The sequence below is a fragment of the Arachis hypogaea genome, chromosome 15 (genome assembly GCF_003086295.3).
Source record: "Arachis hypogaea cultivar Tifrunner chromosome 15, arahy.Tifrunner.gnm2.J5K5, whole genome shotgun sequence".
NCBI lineage: Eukaryota > Viridiplantae > Streptophyta > Magnoliopsida > Fabales > Fabaceae > Arachis > Arachis hypogaea.
Window position 1 is genome coordinate 143,184,454 of NC_092050.1, and position 20,453 is coordinate 143,204,906.

General features: G+C 29.3%; 2 protein-coding genes across 14 annotated transcripts; one reads left to right on the plus strand and one right to left on the minus strand.

The window, feature by feature from the left end:
- The first annotated feature begins 6,177 nt into the window (after positions 1–6,177).
- Positions 6,178–10,033, plus strand: LOC112751045 (uncharacterized). Of its 3 annotated transcripts, none has more exons than XR_011872453.1 (3): positions 6,178–8,007; positions 8,857–9,095; positions 9,608–10,009. XR_011872453.1 is itself a non-coding variant. In XM_025800031.3 (3 exons), exon 2 carries the CDS (start codon positions 6,502–6,504, stop codon positions 7,999–8,001), a length of 1,500 nt encoding a protein of 499 aa, XP_025655816.1. In that variant the 5' UTR covers positions 6,219–6,359; positions 6,454–6,501; the 3' UTR covers positions 8,002–8,007; positions 9,608–10,033. The 3 variants fall into 3 exon arrangements, 2 of the variants coding, with proteins under 2 accessions (XP_025655814.1, XP_025655816.1); XM_025800031.3 differs by lacking the exon at positions 8,857–9,095 and having other exon boundaries at positions 6,219–6,359; positions 6,454–8,007; positions 9,608–10,033; XM_025800029.3 differs by lacking the exon at positions 8,857–9,095 and having other exon boundaries at positions 9,608–10,033.
- Positions 10,034–11,372: 1,339 nt separating this feature from the next.
- LOC112751047 (uncharacterized) lies at positions 11,373–15,728 on the minus strand. Of its 11 annotated transcripts, none has more exons than XM_072217083.1 (11): positions 15,207–15,728; positions 14,840–14,955; positions 14,682–14,741; positions 13,849–13,968; positions 13,465–13,763; positions 13,157–13,236; positions 12,826–12,887; positions 12,660–12,728; positions 12,159–12,463; positions 11,915–12,069; positions 11,373–11,716 (listed from the first exon to the last, which is right to left on the minus strand). In XM_072217083.1, exons 2-6 carry the CDS (start codon positions 14,945–14,947, stop codon positions 13,200–13,202), a joined length of 624 nt encoding a protein of 207 aa, XP_072073184.1. In that variant the 5' UTR covers positions 14,948–14,955; positions 15,207–15,728; the 3' UTR covers positions 11,373–11,716; positions 11,915–12,069; positions 12,159–12,463; positions 12,660–12,728; positions 12,826–12,887; positions 13,157–13,199. The 11 variants fall into 11 exon arrangements, with proteins under 11 accessions (XP_072073184.1, XP_072073185.1, XP_025655825.1 ...); XM_072217084.1 differs by having other exon boundaries at positions 12,660–12,731; XM_025800040.3 differs by having other exon boundaries at positions 12,826–12,951.
- Positions 15,729–20,453: the final 4,725 nt, after the last annotated feature.

Below are 20,453 nucleotides of genomic sequence, written 5' to 3' on the forward strand. Positions count from 1 at the left end.
ATGAACGGTTTAAGGTTTGCCATTTAAGGTGTAAAGTTTAGTCATCTTTGTATATAAATTTTATTATTTTTTCTCATCCCTCCATGCAATTTTTATTAATGTATGTATAGTTTAGTAAGTATTATCAATTGTTTATATAATAGGGTTTAGAATTTAGGGTTTATTAATTATTATATATAAATCTCAACGTATAGTTGAGGGTTTATGATTCAGAATTTAGTATTTAAGGGGTAAGATTTAGAATTTAGTAATTTTTTTATATAATTTTTATTATTTTTTTCAGTGTTGCATACCATTTTTATTAATTTATGTATATTTTAGTAATTATTATCAATGGTTTAGAGTTTATAATTTAAGAGTTAGGGTTTAGTAATCTTTGTATATAAATTTTAGGGTAAAATACTAAAATAAAATATTTGGACTCCAAAATTATGAAAATACAATTTTTGCAGTTTGGATAAAAAAATACAACTTTTTACAAAACTATATAAACCATTGATGGGTCCCACAGCTTCTAAATACATGTAAACCGTGGTACGGTTCTCCGGTTTACGTTCAAAAAGAATTTGCAAAGAAACCGTGGTAGGGGTTCCACGGTTTCCATGTGAAGGATTTTGTGAAAAAATCGTGGTAGGAGTTCCACGTTTCTGTGTGTATAGCAATGTGCATAAACGAAGGGTTCCAGCGGTTTATACTGGAGAAGTCTTCAACTATGGGTCTGCGTTCACGTTGGGGAAGGTTAATTATCTTTGAGAAATTAGGTGAAAAATTTATTCTATTTCTATCAATTCTACCCTTTATTTTCTTCTATAAAAAGAATGCAAGTAACCATATAACTTTTACAGTAGTTCTTTGTGTATGTTCTTGGTTCCAATTTTTTTTTTCATCAAAATTTTTTAGATTTATTTCAATCATTGCCAATATAAATATTTTAATTTTTTTATTATTTTTAGTATTTTTTTTCATATTTTTATTTTTATATTTTTTATTATATTTTTTATTTATATGATAAATATTTTTTATATTATATTTTTAGTATTCTAATATTATTTTTTTAGTGTTCTGATGTTATATTTTTATTATATTTTTTTATTCATATGACAACTATTGTTGATATAATTTTATTTTTATTAATTTTTATGATATTTTAATTATTTTTTGTTTATATAAATTCTTTTTCTCTATCTTTTATTGTACTATATTTATGTTGTGTATAAAATTTTTTTATTTTTTTATTTGGTTTTATTTATATGAATTTTATTTACTTCTTATTATAATTTTTTTATATGATATATGCTATTGGTTGTAATTATTATATACTATGTTTGTATAAAATTTATTTTCGTTTTTATTGTACTTTTTACTGTACTTTATTTTCATTTCTATTATATACTAAGTATAAGTAACAAAAGACTTATAAATAATAAAAATTTATAGTCTAAAATGATACTAAATTAAAGAGTACTAACAATACTAAAAAAATTATAGAATATTTTCTTTTTATTTGACATTATAAAATGTATAATACTTTCTTTCATATTTTTATTTTTTATTGTATTTATTTTATTTATATGATAAATATTTTTTATATTATTTTTTTTAGTGTTCTACTTCTTCATGTATATTATTATTTCTTATTAGTTTTTAGTTCATAAAAAAAAAAAAAAAGAAAACCATGGAACCCTTCCACGGTTTATGCCTATTTTTCATCCTCACAGAAATCCTGGAACCCCTACCACGATTTCTGGCCAACCAAATGCTTCCTTAACGTAAACCGTTGAATCCCATTAGCAGATTCTGTGTATTTGAAAATCGTAGAACCCCTTCAGTGATTTACATAATTTTGTAGAAAATTACATTTTCGTATCTAAACTGTAAAAGTTGTATTTCGGTAAATTTGATATTCAAATATTTTATTTTAATAATTTACCCTAAATTTTATTATTTTTTCCCATCGCTCCATACAATTTTTATTAATGTATGTATAGTTTAGTAATTATTACCAATTATTTTTGTAATATGATTTATTGTTTAGGGTTTATGGTTTAGGTTTAGAGTTTAGCGTTTATTAATTGTTGTATATAAATTTCAACTTATATTTGAGGGATTAGGCTTTAGGATTTAGTAAATTTTGTATATAATTTTTATTATTATTCTTTTTCAGTGTTGCATACAATTTTTATTAATCTATGTTTATTTTAAAAATTATTATCAATGATTTTGAGTTTACGATTTAGAGTTTACGATTTAGCAATCTTTGTATATAAATTTTATTATTTTTTCATCGCTCCATACAATTTTTATTAATGTATGTATAGTTTAGTAATTATTATCAATTATTTATGTAATAGGATTTATGATTTAGGGTTTAGAATTTATTAATTATTGTATATAAATTTCAACTTACATTTGAGAATTTAGACGATAGAATTTAGGGTTTAGTAATTTTTGTATATAAATTTCATTATTTTTTCTTATTGTTGCATACAATTCTTAATAATCTATGTATATTTTAGTAATTATTATCAATGGTTTAGAATTTGCGATTTAAGGTTTAGATTTTGGGGTTTGGAATTTAGGGTTTGAGATTTAGGGTTTATGATTTGGAGTTTATGATTTAGGGTGTAGGATTTAGAATTTAGAATTTATTAATATTTATATATAAATTTCATCTTATAGTTGAAGATTTAGGGTTTAGTAATTTTTGTATATAATTTTTATTTTTTCCTCATGTTGCATACAATTTTTATTAATCTATCTATATTTTAGTAATTATTATCAATGATTTACAATTTGCAATTTAGGGTGTTGGGTTTAGTAATCTTTGTATATAAATTTTATTATTTTTTTCTCATCACTCCATGCAATTTTTATTAATGTATGTATAGTTTAGTAATTATTACCAATTATTTATGTAATAGGATTTAGGGTTTAGGATTTATTAATTGTTTCATATAAATTTGAACATATAATTACGGGTTTAGAATTTAGAATTTAGTGTTTAGAGTATAGGATTTAGAATTTAGTAATTTTTGTATATAATTTTTATTATTTTTTATGTGTTGCATATAATTTTTATTAATTTATATGTATTAGTAATTATTATTAATGGTTTAAGGTTAGCCATTTAGGGTTTAGTAATCTTTGTATATAAATTTTATTATTTTTTTCATCACTCCATATAATTTTTATTCTTGTATGTATAGTTAATAATTATTACCAATTATTTATGTAATATGGTTTATGATTTAGGATATATGGTTTAGGGTTTATTAATTATTATATATAAATTTCAACTTATATTTGAGGGTTTAGAGGTTATGGTGTAGGGTGTATGACTTAGGGTTTAATAATTTTTGTATATAATTTTCATGATTTTTTTAAAGTATTGCATACAATCTTTATTAATCTATGTATATTTTAATAATTATTATCAATGGTTTAGGGTATGTGATTTAAGAGTTTAAGATTTAGTAATCTTTGTATATAAATTTTATTATTTTTTTCATTGCTCCATACAATTTTTATTAATGTATGTATAGTAATGGACAAATGACTTGATTAAACCTAATGTATTTTAATATGTCCTGAATGTCCCAAACCAAAAAATGTAATGTTAAAGTCCCAAACCACATTTCTATATAAATCGAATTGAGTGAATTTGATTTAGCGTAACACGTAGTAAATCGAATCTAATTGATTCGAATTAAGTAAAAAACGCAGTTAAAATGTAATCGAATCAAATCAATTCAATTTGACGTTCTCCTACTAAATCAAAACAAATGGCTTCGATTTACAGATGAACCTAAATCGAATGTAATAGATTCGATTTATAAACGAACGTAAATCGAATGGATTAAATTCGATTTACACATGCACCAATGTTAGGGTAAATCGAAACTAAATGTTTTGATTTACAAAGCAATGGAGTATATAAAAACGAGCTTATACACGAAATTTTATAGAAGAGTGAGATTCAAAATGGCTAGTGATGAGAGTTTTGAAGCTTTTGTGCACTATAGAGGGTCAATTAAGAAGAAAACGCGATCAGGAATTAAGTTCACTGACAAGGACCCGATGAGTGTTTTTCTCAAACCTTCGACCAGTTTCGCTGAGTTTAAAAATACTATACTCCAGAGACTAGGACTGCATGGCGTGAAACGGGTGGAGAAGTTATTCTATAGAATTTCAAGCAAATCGAACCAACTAGATTCGAATTATGCTCAACCCCAAGTACATGTAAATCGAAACAAGTAACTTCGATTTACAAAATCATCAAATTGAATCAACTGATTTCGATTTTCGTTGGGCTTGAATTCCGTTGACTAAATCGAACCGTGTTAATTCGATTTACATGTATTTAAAAATCGAATTCACTAAATTCGATTTATTCAATTTCTTACCATGAACGTAATTCGAATTGATTTGATTCGATTTTCATTCAAGTTCCTTTTTCACTTAATTCGAATTAATTGGATTCGATTTACTACGTGTTAGGCTATATAGAAATCTTCTTTAAGACTTTGATGTTGCATTTTTTGGTTTGGGACATTCAGGACATATTAAAATGCATTGGGTTTATTCAAGTCATTTGTCCTATAGTAATTATTAAATTTAATAAATAAATATTAATTTTTATTATAAAAAAAGTATTTAAAATGTATATAAATTTATAAGTTTATAAGTTTTAAATTAAATCAATTCGATTTATATAAATATATGTATCGAGGCATCTACGTGACGTTTTTTTATTTTGGGACTATTGAGTAATGGTTTATTTAGATGTTTTACCCTTAAAATAATTTAATATATAATACAATTTTTTTTAAAAAAAATAATAAGTCAACCTTATATTAGTTTTGTTATTGCTACCTTTAATTTTGTTAAAAATAATAATTAAATCATTTTTGTTTTTCAAATTTCATCATATATTAATAACTTTATATTTATTTTATTTTATTTTTAATTTCCTCAAAAGAATAATAGCAAACAGATAAATCTATTTTTCTCCAATCCACTCTACCAAAAATTCGTAAAAATTTTCTTAAAAAGGTGCATTTTTGTTATAGTAGCAAACATATAAATATTGCATAGTGCCTTATATTTTAAAATATGTATTTACAACTTCAATTATTTAACAAGGAAACAAATAGTGACATCAATTTCCAAAATATTTTTATCATATCAAATATCAATAGATAAAGCAAAGGAAATAAATAGTGATATCAATTTCAAAATTTTGAGCCTGGATATATTTTTAAATTAATTGACAATCCAAATCGAATATACATCAGACAAAGTGCCACAAGAATAAAAATTAAAAAAAAAAAAAAAATTAATAGAGAGTAAAATATTACCTTCCATGCATTGCCATTCTTGCCCATATAACATTAGGGCTCTTAGAAACAAAATATACTCTATTAAAAGATAGTCCAAAGTTAGTTAGTTTAGTTATGACTTATGAGTCTATAACTAATAGATTTTTGTTTAATTAGTTTTGTGTTTTGGTTAGTTAGTTAAAGCTTGCTCTTCTTGGTTATATTTTAGAACAGTCAGGCTCTGAATCATGTGTATATATAACAGTTGTATTTGTCATTAGTGTGAAAAAATAATTATGATTTTCATTCAGCTCATTTTCATTTTCTTCTCTAAATAAGTAACCAACTTTGTTCTTAATTTTCTATATTACTTTATTTAACTATTAATTTAATTTATTTAGTCTAATTTTTATAGTTTAATAATTTAATAATATACTTCATTCCATACTTTTAAATTAATAATTAATTAATAATAAAAAATAATAAATTTTGATAATTTTCTAACATTTTTCACATTTAATTAAGAAAACATTTTACAACATATAAATTATACTAATTTATACTTTATATATAATCAGTCATAATCTTAATCTATTTATATATTTATAAGAATATTATGTTTTTTTTTTTTAATTTAGTGGCTCTTGAAAAAAAAATTATATTTTACTATTTTTTATCCTTCTGATTACTCAAGAATTTAATTAAATTTTTGAATTTAAAATACAATTTAATTTTAACATATTTTATAAAATTAGCTTTTACTTAGAATGAGTTAGACACAATAGTCCAATAAGAAAAATCACCACCTCCTTAACCTTCTTTTTCCATTGACCATTCAGACAACAAAAAATACAAAATTATCTCCAATTTCATTAACATGGTTCTTTGCTTTGGTTTCAACTTTCAACTATCAAGTCTCAACCTTTGTTTCATGACAGTGATTGTTTCCACCATTGAATTCACTCTTTTCTCTTCCAACTCCTTCTCATTTGATCGGATTTTATTTTACACAAACATGTTGCGTGCAGCATCATTCTCCAGGTTCAGCTTCTCTCTTCATATTGTGCCCTATGTTTTCCCTTTTCGCTTTCCTTCCTGTTCATGTTCAATGTCACACCTTCACTCTCATTCTCAGCTCACATCCCCTCGCCATGTTGATGAAGCTGTTGATTCCTTCACTCGCATGCTCTCTATGCGTTGCACTCCATCCATCATCCAATTTAACCAGATTTTGGGGTCTCTTGCCAAGACGCACCATTTCCCCACCGCCATTTCCCTTTTTCAGCAATTTCAAGCCAGGGGAATTGCGCCCAGCATAGTTACTCTGAATATTTTAATCAATTGTTGCTGTGGCATGGGTCGGATCACTCCCGCTTTCTCTACATTGGCCAAGATTTTCAGGATGGGTTTTCAGCCTGATACCATAACGTTGAATACACTCGTTAAAGGTCTCTGTCTATGCGGTAATGTTGAAAAAGCACTGCACTTTCATGACAGAGTGTTGGCTCATGGATTTCAATTCGACCAAGTCACTTATGGGATCTTGATTAATGGACTCTGTAAGACCGGACACACATCTGCTGCTATTCAACTGTTGAGAAAGATCCCACAGTATGGGATTGCTCCTGATGTCGTCATGTACAGCGCAATTATTGATAGCCTCTGCAAGGTTACACTTGTAAGTGATGCTTTTCATTTATACTCTGAAATGCTTGCTAAGGGAATCTCTCCCAATGTTATCACGTACAACACTCTAATTTATGGATTGTGCCTTGCGGGACAACTTCAGGAAGCCATTGATTTACTAAATCATATGATGCTGAAAAACATTACTCCAAATGTTCGTACCTATAATACTTTGATTGATGGACTATGTAAGGAAGGAAATATCAAAGATGCTAAGAGTGTGTTGGCTGTGATGACAAAAGATGGTGTGAAAACAGATGTGGTTACTTATAATTGTTTAATGGATGGGTATTGCTTGGTTAACGAATTAAACAAGGCAAAATGTATATTTGACACAATGGCCCAGATAGGAATGGCTCCTGATATCCAAAGTTACAGTATTGTTATTAATGGCTTGTGCAAAAGTAAATTGATTGATGATGCCTTGAATCTCTTTGAAGAGATGCGTCGCAAGAACTTGGTTCCTAACACGGTAACTTACAATATTCTAATTGATGGCTTGGGAAAATCAAGGAGAATCTCTTGTGCTTCAAAGCTTCTTGTTGAGATGCATAATAAAGGTCAACCTGCTAATGTAATCACTTACAATTCCTTGTTGGATGGGATGTTCAATATCAAACAAGTTGACAAGGCACTTATGTTATTTAATCAAATGAAAGAGAGTGGCGTTGATCCAGATATATGCACGTATAATATACTTATTGATGGCCTATGCAAAGGTGGAAGACTTACAGATGCAAAAGAGATTTTTCAAGATCTTTCCATTAAAAGCTATCGTCCAAATGTGAGGACATATACTATTATGATCAATGGGCTCTGCAAAGAGGGCTTATCTAAAGAAGCATTGGCCCTGCTGTCGGAAATGGAAGACAACAATTGCTTACCAAATGCTATGACTTTTGAAATCGTTATTCGTGCTTTGTTTGGAAAAGGTGAGAATGACATGGCGGAGAAACTTCTTCGGAAAATGATTGCTAGAGGCTTATTGAATGGATGAAAGAAAGTAAGATACATCAACTCAAATTGAAATCACATCTCTATTGTTGCTGAATATGTATCATAGTTCTGTAAATTCTGTATCTGTTGGGTCAGAGAACTTTGGCAATGTCATAACATCAATACCACTGATGTCTTGATTTTCTCATTTTTATTCAGTTAATTTTGAACTTTCAATTTTTGCAATTGCTATCATCCTTTTTAATTCCACTATGCTTTATTGATTCTTTTAGAGGATATTCCTAGTTGTAGCTTACAGTTTAGTGTTTAAGATCTCTTTATAGTAATTAATTGTTCTTTACTGTTATCCTATGAGATCATGTAGATAACTATTATCATGCTACAAACTAAGAAAAACAAAAGAGTGTTATATAAACATTTGCAAATCCATGGCATTCTGTATAAGGAAAATTACATTATTATGAAAAATATGTGGTTCTAAAATATGAGTGTGTTAATATTTCGGTTATGGTTTCCCAACTTCAAATTTTATTGTTAGTTTGCTTGTTGATCAATGACTTCTCTATGGAGATTGCCAAGATTTGCTTTTCACTGGATTTTGACCTTCTTAAATGAGTGTGTGGTTTGGCCACCTAAGTATTTCAAAGCAGATATATTTCTGCATCGATATTTCTCTTGCCTTGTTTTTATTTTGTAGTTTTGTACATCTAAACTTGTGTCCTCTCAACAATTGGATGCTTTTTTTTTTGTCCAGGTGTCTAACACTAATTTGGTGCTTAAAGTTTAGTTTGTTTTTTTGTAGTAGGCTGAAAATAAAGTTTTAATAATAACTAAAAATGAACCGTTGGATGGTCTATCCATAATCATGACCATCATTTTTTTTTGGTACGATCAGATCATGCAGAACATTCTTCAGCTTTGGCTTCTTTAATCATTACATGTGGTGTTTGGTCAAAGTTTGACTGTTCAGACAACAACAGAGTCATAGACAAGAAGAAATAGAGTGAATAAGAAAAGAGCAGTTTTCTTGTAAGTGATAATAATAATAACAATAATAATCAAGGCCAAGAAAGTGTGGGGTGAAAACTGAAAACAAACTGATAGCTTGAACCACTCAAGAGTTCAGGGAGAAAGGTGAACTATCCTTTTTATCATTTTCTCTTTTCCTTTCTTGAAAAATTTTAAGAAACGTGCATATAATTTATAATCCATATTCCTGTATGGGAAGTTTTAATATTTTGAAACAATGAAATGTTACAACTCTTCTGCTGGGAAACAAAAAGTCCTAGTTAATAAGCTCAGTAGAAGGTTGTGTTTTTCTTTATTTGTTTTATTTAATTTTTTCTAATTTAACATCAGTGTATTCTAAACTTCTGATGTAAAGGATAATGATTTGAGAAAAAAATTTCCAATTTCATGATGCATGAGTTCTCATGAACGAAGCCATAGACAACTCTTGTACATTAATTGCTAAGGAGAGGACTTGACTAATTCCTCACTAATATATGGAAATGTATTCACTTCCTTTTTTTATTTTTTATGATTTATTTTGAACTGATAAGCTAATAAGTAATGTTTCTGAGTTCTACATGGAAAACTTCAGTTATATTCCTTTAGCCCTTGTAACTTTTTATATTTTTCTTCAGGCATATAAGTAGTAGTGATGCACAAAAACAAATTACAAGAGTATCTTCAGAAATCTGGTTTTCCATATCCCGTTTATCGAACAGACAACGAAGGATTTGCGCATGCACCGAAGTTCAGGTCGACAGTAGTGGTGAATGGAAGGGAGTTCAAGTCGAGGCTCACATATTCACATCGAAAAGAACCAGAGCAGGATGCTGCAGAACTTGCACTTAAGATAATTATCTATGACACAAACAATATTGAAGAATGTACTGTTCTTCCTGTAAGTTACAATTAAGGTGGTTCCATAAATTTTATGGACAAATTTATCAACTTAGGTTTGAATTTGTATATAGCTCAATGCATAGTAATTCGAATCAGTCTGATTCGAATTATATAAGAACAAAATCAGGGATAAATCGAAACAGCTTGTTTCGAATTATTAGGGACTTTACATGCATCCATAAATCAACTCATGCTGCTTTGAAATTACATAAATCTGACCAATTCGATTTGTGTGTATCTCTAGTAATTCGAATTGGTCTGATTCGAATTAGTGTTGGAATGGAAAATTTGAATGAGGCTGATTCGAATTACATAAAACTGTGCTTCTGGTAGAATGATGTAATTTTGAACTACATCTAGTTTATATGTGTGATTTATCCTTGTATATAAGATGTAGAGAGGCCCTCATCACCGCTGTGTCTAGTATGATTCTTATTCTACAGTTTCACTATATATTTCACTACAACTTCCTTACTACCTTTTATCCTTTCCATACCAGTAAATCGTCTTTTTTCTTCCAACTTAATACATACATCAAATGGCTCCTTCCATTTTTTCCAAGGTTTTTACTCCATGCTTCGGTGATTTTGGCAGGTATTGTCTTTTTACCCCATGTTTTATTCTCTGTGGTTATTATCCATACAGTTCATCTTTTGCTGTTTATTTGACTTTTTCATTTTTTTTTTATTTTTTTTCAGGAGATTATTCGATGAAACTGTTACCGTGGATAACTTGGATCTCGATCAGATTTTTTATATATTCATTGATATCAATGTTGTGAGTTTCTTTTTTTTTTTTTTTTTTTTTTTTTTTTTTTTCAGTTTGCTTATTTATAATGTTTGTTGGTGATTCATTATTTTCTTCTGATATAGTTCCTTTTGCATGCACAAGTGCACTGAATGATGAAAGTGATATTATTTATAGGGGCACATTTTTTCCATATTTAATAATGTGTTTTCCATTTTTATAGCTATAGATACATTTATTGTCTTATTTATAAAATAGGAGTTAATAGGGTGTACAAATATTCATCTTTATCCACTACAAGAAAACAGCTCTATTGCCACGCTTTTAAAGTGTGGCGAAAAGCTGAAAAAAGCGTGGCGATAGCTTTTTGCCACGCTTTTTGAGCTATCGCCACGCTTTTGAAAGGGTGGCCTATCAAAGGGTGGCGGTTGCTCTATCGCCACGCTTTTGGTGACCTATCGCCACGCTTTTGCAAATTGCCCCGCTTAAAAAGCGTGGCCATATGCGAGAGTTACAGCCACGCTTTTAAAGCGTGGCCATAGAGAGATACGGCCACGCTTTTAAAGCGTGGGATAGCGGGAGATGCGGCCACGCTTTTAAAGCGTGGGGATAGCGGGAGATGCGGCCACGCTTTTAAAGCGTGGCGATAGCAAGAGATACGGCCACGCTTTAAAAGCGTGGCAATAGCCTTGTCAAATTTAAAAAAAAAATCTTTTTTTTTTTATTTTCAATCCTTTTTTATTACCAAACCTATAAATATAATATGCAATTTTTATTACAAGATAAATTAAACAGTAATTAGTGACAATTTTTGGTATAATTATTTTATACATTAATCCTTATACAAAACTTTCCAGGTTTTTTCAGTAACAAAAAACCCTTCAACCTCCTATCCAGCCGAAATTCACTAACTAAGCAAAACGCATGTATAATTACAAAAGCAATGAAAAATTAATAGCAGTTCTGGGGTCTCAAGATCACGTCAGGGTCCCTCATTTTCTGTATTTTATATTTTTCTTACAACCTTGTGCCCAACAAGTACATGACCGAGCTCAATATCCCCTTCTCAGAATGATTCCCAGCAATGTTTGGTGGAGCTGAAAAATATAACACCAACATCAACAAAATGATTTCATTTCCTTTTCACAGAACATAATAATGAAAATGCTGACAATCACCGACCAAAGACATAACAATGAAGAAACAAGGAATAACCCCATTGGCAAGCAAGCTTAGTGCTTTTTTTCCTTTTGCAAAAAAGAAACAAAAAAAGGCAAAAGGAACCATTGAATTACCATTAACAGATTTCTTCAGCACATGCTGTTGTTGAACCATCTTTCTGGAATGCAGGCTTTAGCTTTGCTAGATCCATCAAAGTTGAGTTAGGCCGGATACCATCATCAGCCAAAACTATAATTTGCTTCTCCTCTCCAGTTTTTGGATCCACAATCTACAGAAAAATCCATTAATAGTTTAGTACAATAGTACTATAACATTTCAAAATCTGCAATGAAACTTACATTGGAAGTTAGAACTTACCTTGGTAGAAACTGGTATAATTTCATCTTTGAATTTACAAGATATTCAAAGGCCAATGCAGACGGATTCATCAGCCAATTTGACATGAAGTGCATCCTTGTCTATGGTTGAGTACACAGCCACACAAGGTATTCCCAATTCATGAGCAGTGCGAATAGCACGAATCGGGATTTCGCCTCTGTTAGCTACCAGGATCTTGTCACCCTGGCAGGTAGCATGGAGTGCCCCAGAAATTTTACCTTAGTTGCACCTAAGAAACTGCATTGTGAATTCTTGATTCCTCTACTTGTCCCTGCATACATGCCCTTTATTTTTGTTTCCCATTCAAGAACAGATTCAGATTTAGAAGGACGCAAAACATGAAAATTAAATCTAAGTAATCAAACAATGATGCATTTAGTTCAAGTAATTGGAATTTAGAAGCATGGAGAAGTGGGTGCTTACTGGGATATGGTAAAGAACAAAAAAAGAAAGGATGTGAAGATAGGGGCAACCACTTACCATACCACTTGGCGAGTTCATCATTGGCAGGAGTGACAGCAGTAGCAGCTTTCTTTGAAGGAGGAGCTTCTTCTTACCAAAGAGAGCCAGTGGAGAGTATAAGTACTCAAAACTCGAAAGAATTCCTATCTTACCACTGAGAAAGATAAGAGAGAAAAAAACAAACCTTGCCCTTCAATATCACGACATTGAAATTGCTGCCGGTCCTCCTCAAAGGAAGCGGTAAAGCTGATCATGTTACACCAAATCAAAACCGACCAAATCCATAATTTGATAAAGAACAAATAAATCTCTAAAACAGGTCAAAATTTGCACAATTAAAATCAGAACCAAATAAGGATAACAAATCAGCAATAATCAGAACATGTTTCAATTAAAATTAGAATAAATAAAAAACAAACAAAGAGAACAAAGCAACAATAATCAGAACATGTTTTAATTAAATTCAGAACAAATCAGACCCAAACTTGGAGAACAAATTCAAAAAAAAATCACACCACAAAATCTTCTCAACAATATGAAGAAAAATTCTGGTCTTGATCAGCTTCCAGATGGTGTTTGTGTGTTAGGGAAAAATCTGAAAAGAAAAAGACAATGAAATATTGAAACTTTTGGGAAATCTATCTATCTCATTACAGCATATTTTTTCAACTTAGTTCACAACATTTATATTGTTAGCTTCTAAAATAGTTTCATTGCTTCTAATATTATAGCATAGTAACTACACATGTTAAATCACGAATGGGATTTCAATGAAAGAAATATGCAAAGAAAGCAACAAACGTTTGCGGAGAAGAAATGGTACCTGATGAAGAGGAGGCGGTGGAGATGGAGGTGAGGCCCGCACCAGGGAATGAGGTCATCAAAGGAGAGGTGATTGGGAACGGTGAGAATGAAGACAAGAGAAGAGCGAAAGCTAGGGCTTGGGATCGAGGATTGAGACGAGCTCCGGAACAAATGGAGAACCCCGCTTCGCTCCCTGAATTTAGGGCTCGAATCTTCATCGTTCTCGGAGAAGAGAGAGAGAGAGAGTACTTGGGTGAATTTTGACTTGTAGTTATTCAAAATAGTCCTTTGAAATGATCTCACTAGAACATCAAATACCTAATTAAGAATTTAATGAACATATAGAAGTTAAGTATATAGTACAAAGTAATCAAAGCAAATATATGCAATGTCTGAAAAATACCTCAGACAACCTCAGACAACAGGACTCAAGATGCAAAAAAGTCAGCTCAATCAAGCTATCTAATTTCTCAGCAATTGTGTTTCTCTCCAAACTTTTCCTATTTAAATATTCTGCAGCAGGCTGTAATAAAATAAAAAACAACCATGAGATAGCATATAAGATATGTGAAACACACGAAAGTGAAGACAAAATATAGACCACATATTTCTGTTGATAAGATGATATATAGACTGGCAACTAACATACTTAGTAAATTTGAAGAATTACATAATGAATAAAGGTTGGAAATATATTGCTCATAGATGAGCCAATAGCCTAATAGAACCTAACTATATTCATCTTTCAAAACCTGCAACTAATTCTCATAGAAGTTGGCTGAAAAATTAACAGTAAGCTGACTGCAGAACAAGGATTCAAATATAATGCATGAGCAAGGCTTTGCCATGACAGGAAAGGAGTTTCATCCATGATCACTGCTAAAAGAAAAATGATGAACCGGCCAAACTCTAATTATAAGTGAGCCAATATAATAAGAGTGTGTTAACATTTCAAGAAAAACTCAATATAATCAGTGAGCCAATATAATATATAAGTGAATCAAGCAAGAATCAGTGAGCCAATATAATAAGTAAGACTTTATTCTTTATTACTTAATCAACTATCTTGATACATAAACTCGTGTTGACAAGTGAATCAAGCAAGAATCAGTGAGCCAATATAATATATAAGTGTGTGTTGCTGCTAGACAAAAATATATCAAACCTGCTGCAACAATTCTAAAACTTAATTTGACCAAACATTGAACAAGGTCAAACTAAATATTAAATAGTTACCTTCAATGGCTCAGGGGAACCCTCTGCAACAGGAAGATTTTGACGGCCTGCGATCTCACACTATCCTTTTTGCGTAGTGAAAACACAAATCAAGAACATGTTCAAGAAACATTAAAAAAAGGTGTTATTATCATGGAAAAACTGGAAGCGACACATACCAAAGACAAAGCATTCTGGATGGCATCTGTGGTAGCAACATTACCAAAAATGGTGGTAAAACCCAGCAACTCCACCTCAGGGCATTGAAATGGCATCATAATCGCCATGCCATCATCTGCATAACGATCAAAAGACTAATTCCTTTTCTAATTTTTCACTTCATAAGAATTATTAAACGCACATATATCCTTCAGCACACCAGATTGAAGAACATTAAAAATTAATTTTCATACTTCCAATCTAAAGCATGATAATAACGTAATCTATAATCTAAATTACGTCAAAAACTAATTAGCGTTAGAAAATTAAAAAGAACAAATTAAAAAATTCTAGCAACAAATTAAAAAGAAAGTAAAATTTTGTTACCAGTTTTTGTTGTTCGCGTAGGTTATCAGCATCAGACTAGCGATCTTCCATGTACTCCCTCCTCCCTCTCTTGCAATAAACTGAGAAGGCATCACGCTCCTCCTCCACAACATCACGCGACGCCGCAGCAGAGGGTGTGGGCGGAATCCTAAATGCCTCTTCCACTTCAAAACGGTGCCGTTTGGTAACGTAGCGGAAGCGGAAACGGCAGCAACACCGGAAAGTGAGGCGGGAATAGGTGGCTTGGGAAGACGAAGACGCAACGGCGAAGAAGGAGAAGAAGGAGAAGGAGAAGAAGAAAAAGCGGGAGAAGAGCAAGGCAACGCCGTAGATGGGACTCGCGAAGGCGCCATGAGAGGGACGACGAACTCACCACCGCTGCTGCCGTCCTGAGTGTCTGCGTGAGAAGGATGGAGGAGGAGTGCTCCAACGAAGAAAACGAGCGAGAGAGCGAGGCGCTGCTGCTGCGTGAATTAGGGTTAGGGGAATGGGGGAACAAGGGTTTTTAGTCCGTTCTCACTCATACACGCCAAAATTTTTTTTTTTTCTTTTGAAACCTTTTGGCCACGCTTTTGAAGCGTGCCAAAAAAATTACAAGAAACGGCCACGTTTTTAAAACGTCACTATAATAAAATTCTATCGCCGCTTTAAAAGCGTGCCTGTTTCTCTCTATAGCCACGCTTTTTAAGCGTGGCAAAAAAAAACGTGGCTACATCTCGAATCAATTGCCACTCTAATAAAAGCGTGGCCATAGACCCTTTTTGCCACGCTTTTTAAGTGTAACAAAAAAAAACGTGGCTAAATCTGTAATTAATCGCCACCCTCATAAAAGCGTGGCCGTTGACCACTTTTGGCCATCCCTTTTCTTTTGAAAAAAAACTCAACTCATCTTTGTATAATCACGAAGGGAGATATCTAATCACAATAAATTGCAATGTTCCTTCATATTTCTCTTTTCACCAACCTAATTTTGATATAATCTTTAGTGTTTATATAAGATGCACAATGCTCAACACCAAAGATATATATATATATATATATATATATATATATTGTCGCACCTAAAAAATTTGAAGAGTGGAGCCAAAAATATATATTCTAAAATAAATTTTGTTGAATATTATTAATTATATTAAAATATAATAGAGATATAAAAATTAAAAAGAGTTAGTAAACACTTTTATTCTTAAAATACTATTTATTATATATAATTTATAAAAAATATTATTTTATTTTTAAAATTTGAATTTAAAAGATTTTAATTAAATTATAGATAATTTATCATTCTAATTAATTTTATTTTTATTTATTTTTATATACATTTACTAATAAAAAACTAAATCAACTAGCACGTTAGCACTTATTAATATACTAGCTTTTATAATTTAAAACTATACCATAAAAAAATAAACCTATATATGAAAAATATGTTTATATCAAATAATAAAAATTTAATTTACAATTATATTACTCTCTTTTTTTTAAAATAATAAATTTTTATATATTTTTAATTTAATTTTAATATACTGTTAGATTAAAGAATTTATGCATCTATTTAATTATGTATTGTAATTAAAAAATACATTTTACATTCATCATGTAAATAATTATCTAAAAAAATAAATATAATCAAATGACTATGTAAAAAAAATATACATATTTTAATATATCAAAATTAACTTGTATGCTTCTAAATAATTATTCTACTATCCATTATAATTTTTAAATATTAATTATCTCATATTCAATTAGAAATTTTATTTGTTATAATATTTATGACATAAAATACTTTTTAATCCAAAATAATTATTACAAGCAAGATTATTTAAGAAATAAAATTAAAAAATATTATATAATTTTAAAATAAAAAATATTAATTAATAGATAAATAATATTTTTTTATCTCAACTAATTTTTTAAGGCAAAAAAAAAATACTGATAATTTTACGTATATTTAGAAAATTGAGATTTAGTTTGGTAATTAATTAGTTGATTAGATTTAAAAAAATATATTATCACTGTTTATTAATTTTTTTAGAGTTAATTTATTTATTTATTTTTAATTTTGATATTAAATTAAATTTAATAAAATAAATATTGTTACACATTAAATTTAATAAAAAAAATATTTTTAACATGAATCTCAAAATAAAATTTTGTATATTTTTATAGGCAAAAATATAATTATATTAGAATAAATATATTGATTTATATAAAATTATTACTTTTTTTTTTTTTAATTTAGTGGGGGGGGGGGGGGGGGGGGTAAGTGCCCCCTCTTCTTATACCTGGGTCTGTCCCTGGCTATCATCCTTTGTAATTCCACTGCTTTGTTGATTCTTTAGATGATATTCCTAGTTATAGCTTACAGGTTTAGTGTTTAAGATCTCTTTATAGCAATTGAATGTTGGCCATGTTGTTTCCCCTCTCCCCTCCCATTCTTCGTTATTATTGTGGATATCTGTGTTTTCCCACCATATAGGCCTTTTTATTGTTACTTATTTTTGTTTTTTACATCAAACCGACTCATGTCTTTCCACTGTTGGGTTGTGCACACTGCATCCAACAATTGAGTAGTTGAGACACTTTTGTAGATACACAGTGCTTAACAAGTATACACATAATTTTCTCAAATATACTTGACAGAGCGAGTGTAAGAAGTGTATGAAGTGAAAGATTCAAGATACTTGGGCCTTTTAAAAAGATTTAGTCTTGTTTATACCCTGAGATTGTCACATTCCTTTGTGAGTGTAGTATTGTTGGAGGATCTTTTCCTTCCATCATAATTGAATTGAAGGGTTGAGTTTTAAACTTTTAATTATTACTAATGACTCGACTTTGATTAAAATAATCAAAAAAATAAAAAATTATCTATTTGACATCTGAAAATAATTAACATGAATAAAGCACTCGGCGTATATAAATGGAAGACTTTCAGCTCCAATTAATATATGTGAAAACCTAAAGTTGAGATAGTTGACTGTTCATCATCTGAATAGCCAACTATCTGTTGCATAACGGTAGAATTTTTAATTTTGGGAACAACCAACGAATCTGAAAATTTGGAGCCTTTGAGATTGAGGGCCACTTATTTGGTTTATTTATCACTCAAGTTATAAGTTTATCACCATTATACAAATTAGTAGTTACATTTTTCACCTTTTTTAAGAAATAAACTGCAGAAATTAAAAATTCCACGTTAATAATGCTCCTATCTATATTTTAGAAGAGATGAGTTCAAGCAAGTTGTGTACTTGTGTTCGAGTGATGGTTATGTAATGCCAACTAGCTAGGCCTAACTATTCACTACGTTGTGGTGTCAAAATGCTATTAGAAAACATTATGCACCTAAATTCCCCAAAAGATTTCGAAACAGTTGACAGATTTTTCTAGAAAAAAAAAATTCCTACAAAAAGTCAAAAATAAAACACTTAACTTTGTCCTTATTAGTGTGTGTTTGGATTACAGTTTGTAAACGGGAGTTTGCATAAAATTGATTTTGCAAACTTAATTTTGATAAAAAGTAAGTTTGTGTTAAAGTGATTTATGTTTGGTAATTTTTGTATCAAAATTGATTATAGTAAAATAAATGTTGTTTGGCTTATACCATTTAAAATCACTTTTAGATAAAAAATTACTAAAATAGACCTCAACTTAAATAATTTTTTTATATTATCTTATCATTCTAATTTAGATATTTAAATAGATCTTATTAATTAATTTTATAATAAAATTAATATTTACTTACTAAAATAAAAATAACATATAAAAATAGATAAAATATATTTTTAAATAAAAATAAAACAATATATATATATATATATAAAAGAATATTTAATCAAATATGTTATATTTTTTTTAAGTATTAACTAAGAATGTTACTTTAGTATTTTTTTACATCGTACTCTTATTCTAGTACTCTCAATAATCTTATTCTTAATATTAATTTGGAATCCAACGTTTATGATTTTATTATTATCTACGATTAATTTTTTATTTAATTTATTTTTTTAATAGAATCATAATTTATGTTATAAAAAATTACACTAAAACATAGTATATGAGAATTACAATTATAACAGAGAATACTAAAAATAATAAAAAAATTAAATATTTACTTTATAGTAATTAAAACAAATCTGAAAATTTTTTATGATCTTTTTATATAGTATATTTTTAGTATTTTTAGTACTCTTTTTTTAGTATGCTATAATTTTTTACTATTATTATTATTTATAGTTAATTTTTTGTTTAATTTACTTTACCTAATAGAATCAATAAATCATATTATAAAAAGATAATAACAAACATAATACACAAGAATCACAATTATAAAAGTGTATAATATCAAACAAACAGTTGAAAAAAATAAAAATAATAGATAATAGAAAAATAGAGCTCATATAAATAGAAATAACAAGAATTTTATAAATAATATAATAACATACATGAAGGATAAAGTTGGTAAAAGATAAATAAATTGTTAGTATCCATGGCTAAAAGCTCGTTAGGAAAACGCAGAAGTTAAAAATAGTTGCTTCTTGTAAACGTTGGTTTTGGTAGTAAAATCACTTCTGCGTTCATCAAAAAAAAATTTGTCAAACCAAAAGTTAAAACTTTTAAGAAGTCTAAACGTGCTTCTTCTCTTCCAACGAGTTTCCAAACACACCCTTAATAATTATATTTTTAGGAGTTACCAACATTTTTGGCCTTGTAAGATTTAGTTTTCGATAGAAATTGCTTTCTAAAGAAATACATCATATTATTGTATCCTAAAAATAAACTTCATCCGACAAAAATACCCTTCTTTTCATGAATGGCATATGATTTATGTACTTAATCAATTTTTTGTTAGAACATTTGAATAATTGTTTATTGAGCAATTTATTTAAATAAATTATTTGAAAGCAAATTTTATTCAAATACAACTTTTGATATGGAAATACGTAAATGCAATTTTTCATATCTCTATAGAAATCGCTATTGGTAGTAGCGACTGAGGAATATAAATCGCTACTGGTAGTCACAGTTTTCGTGGGTTAGGATTTTACACAGAAACCGCTATAAGCAGCAGCAGTTTCTATTGAGAGTGACATGTGCATAAACTGCTAGAAGCAATAGCAGTGTACGTTGATTCGCATTATAAAACCATGGAAGGCAGCTGCGGATTCCTCATTTGGTGTGGTTTTTGAGTTTGGCTAGAGAGAGAAAATTATGGAGAGAGGGAAGAGCACCTTGAGAGCGGAT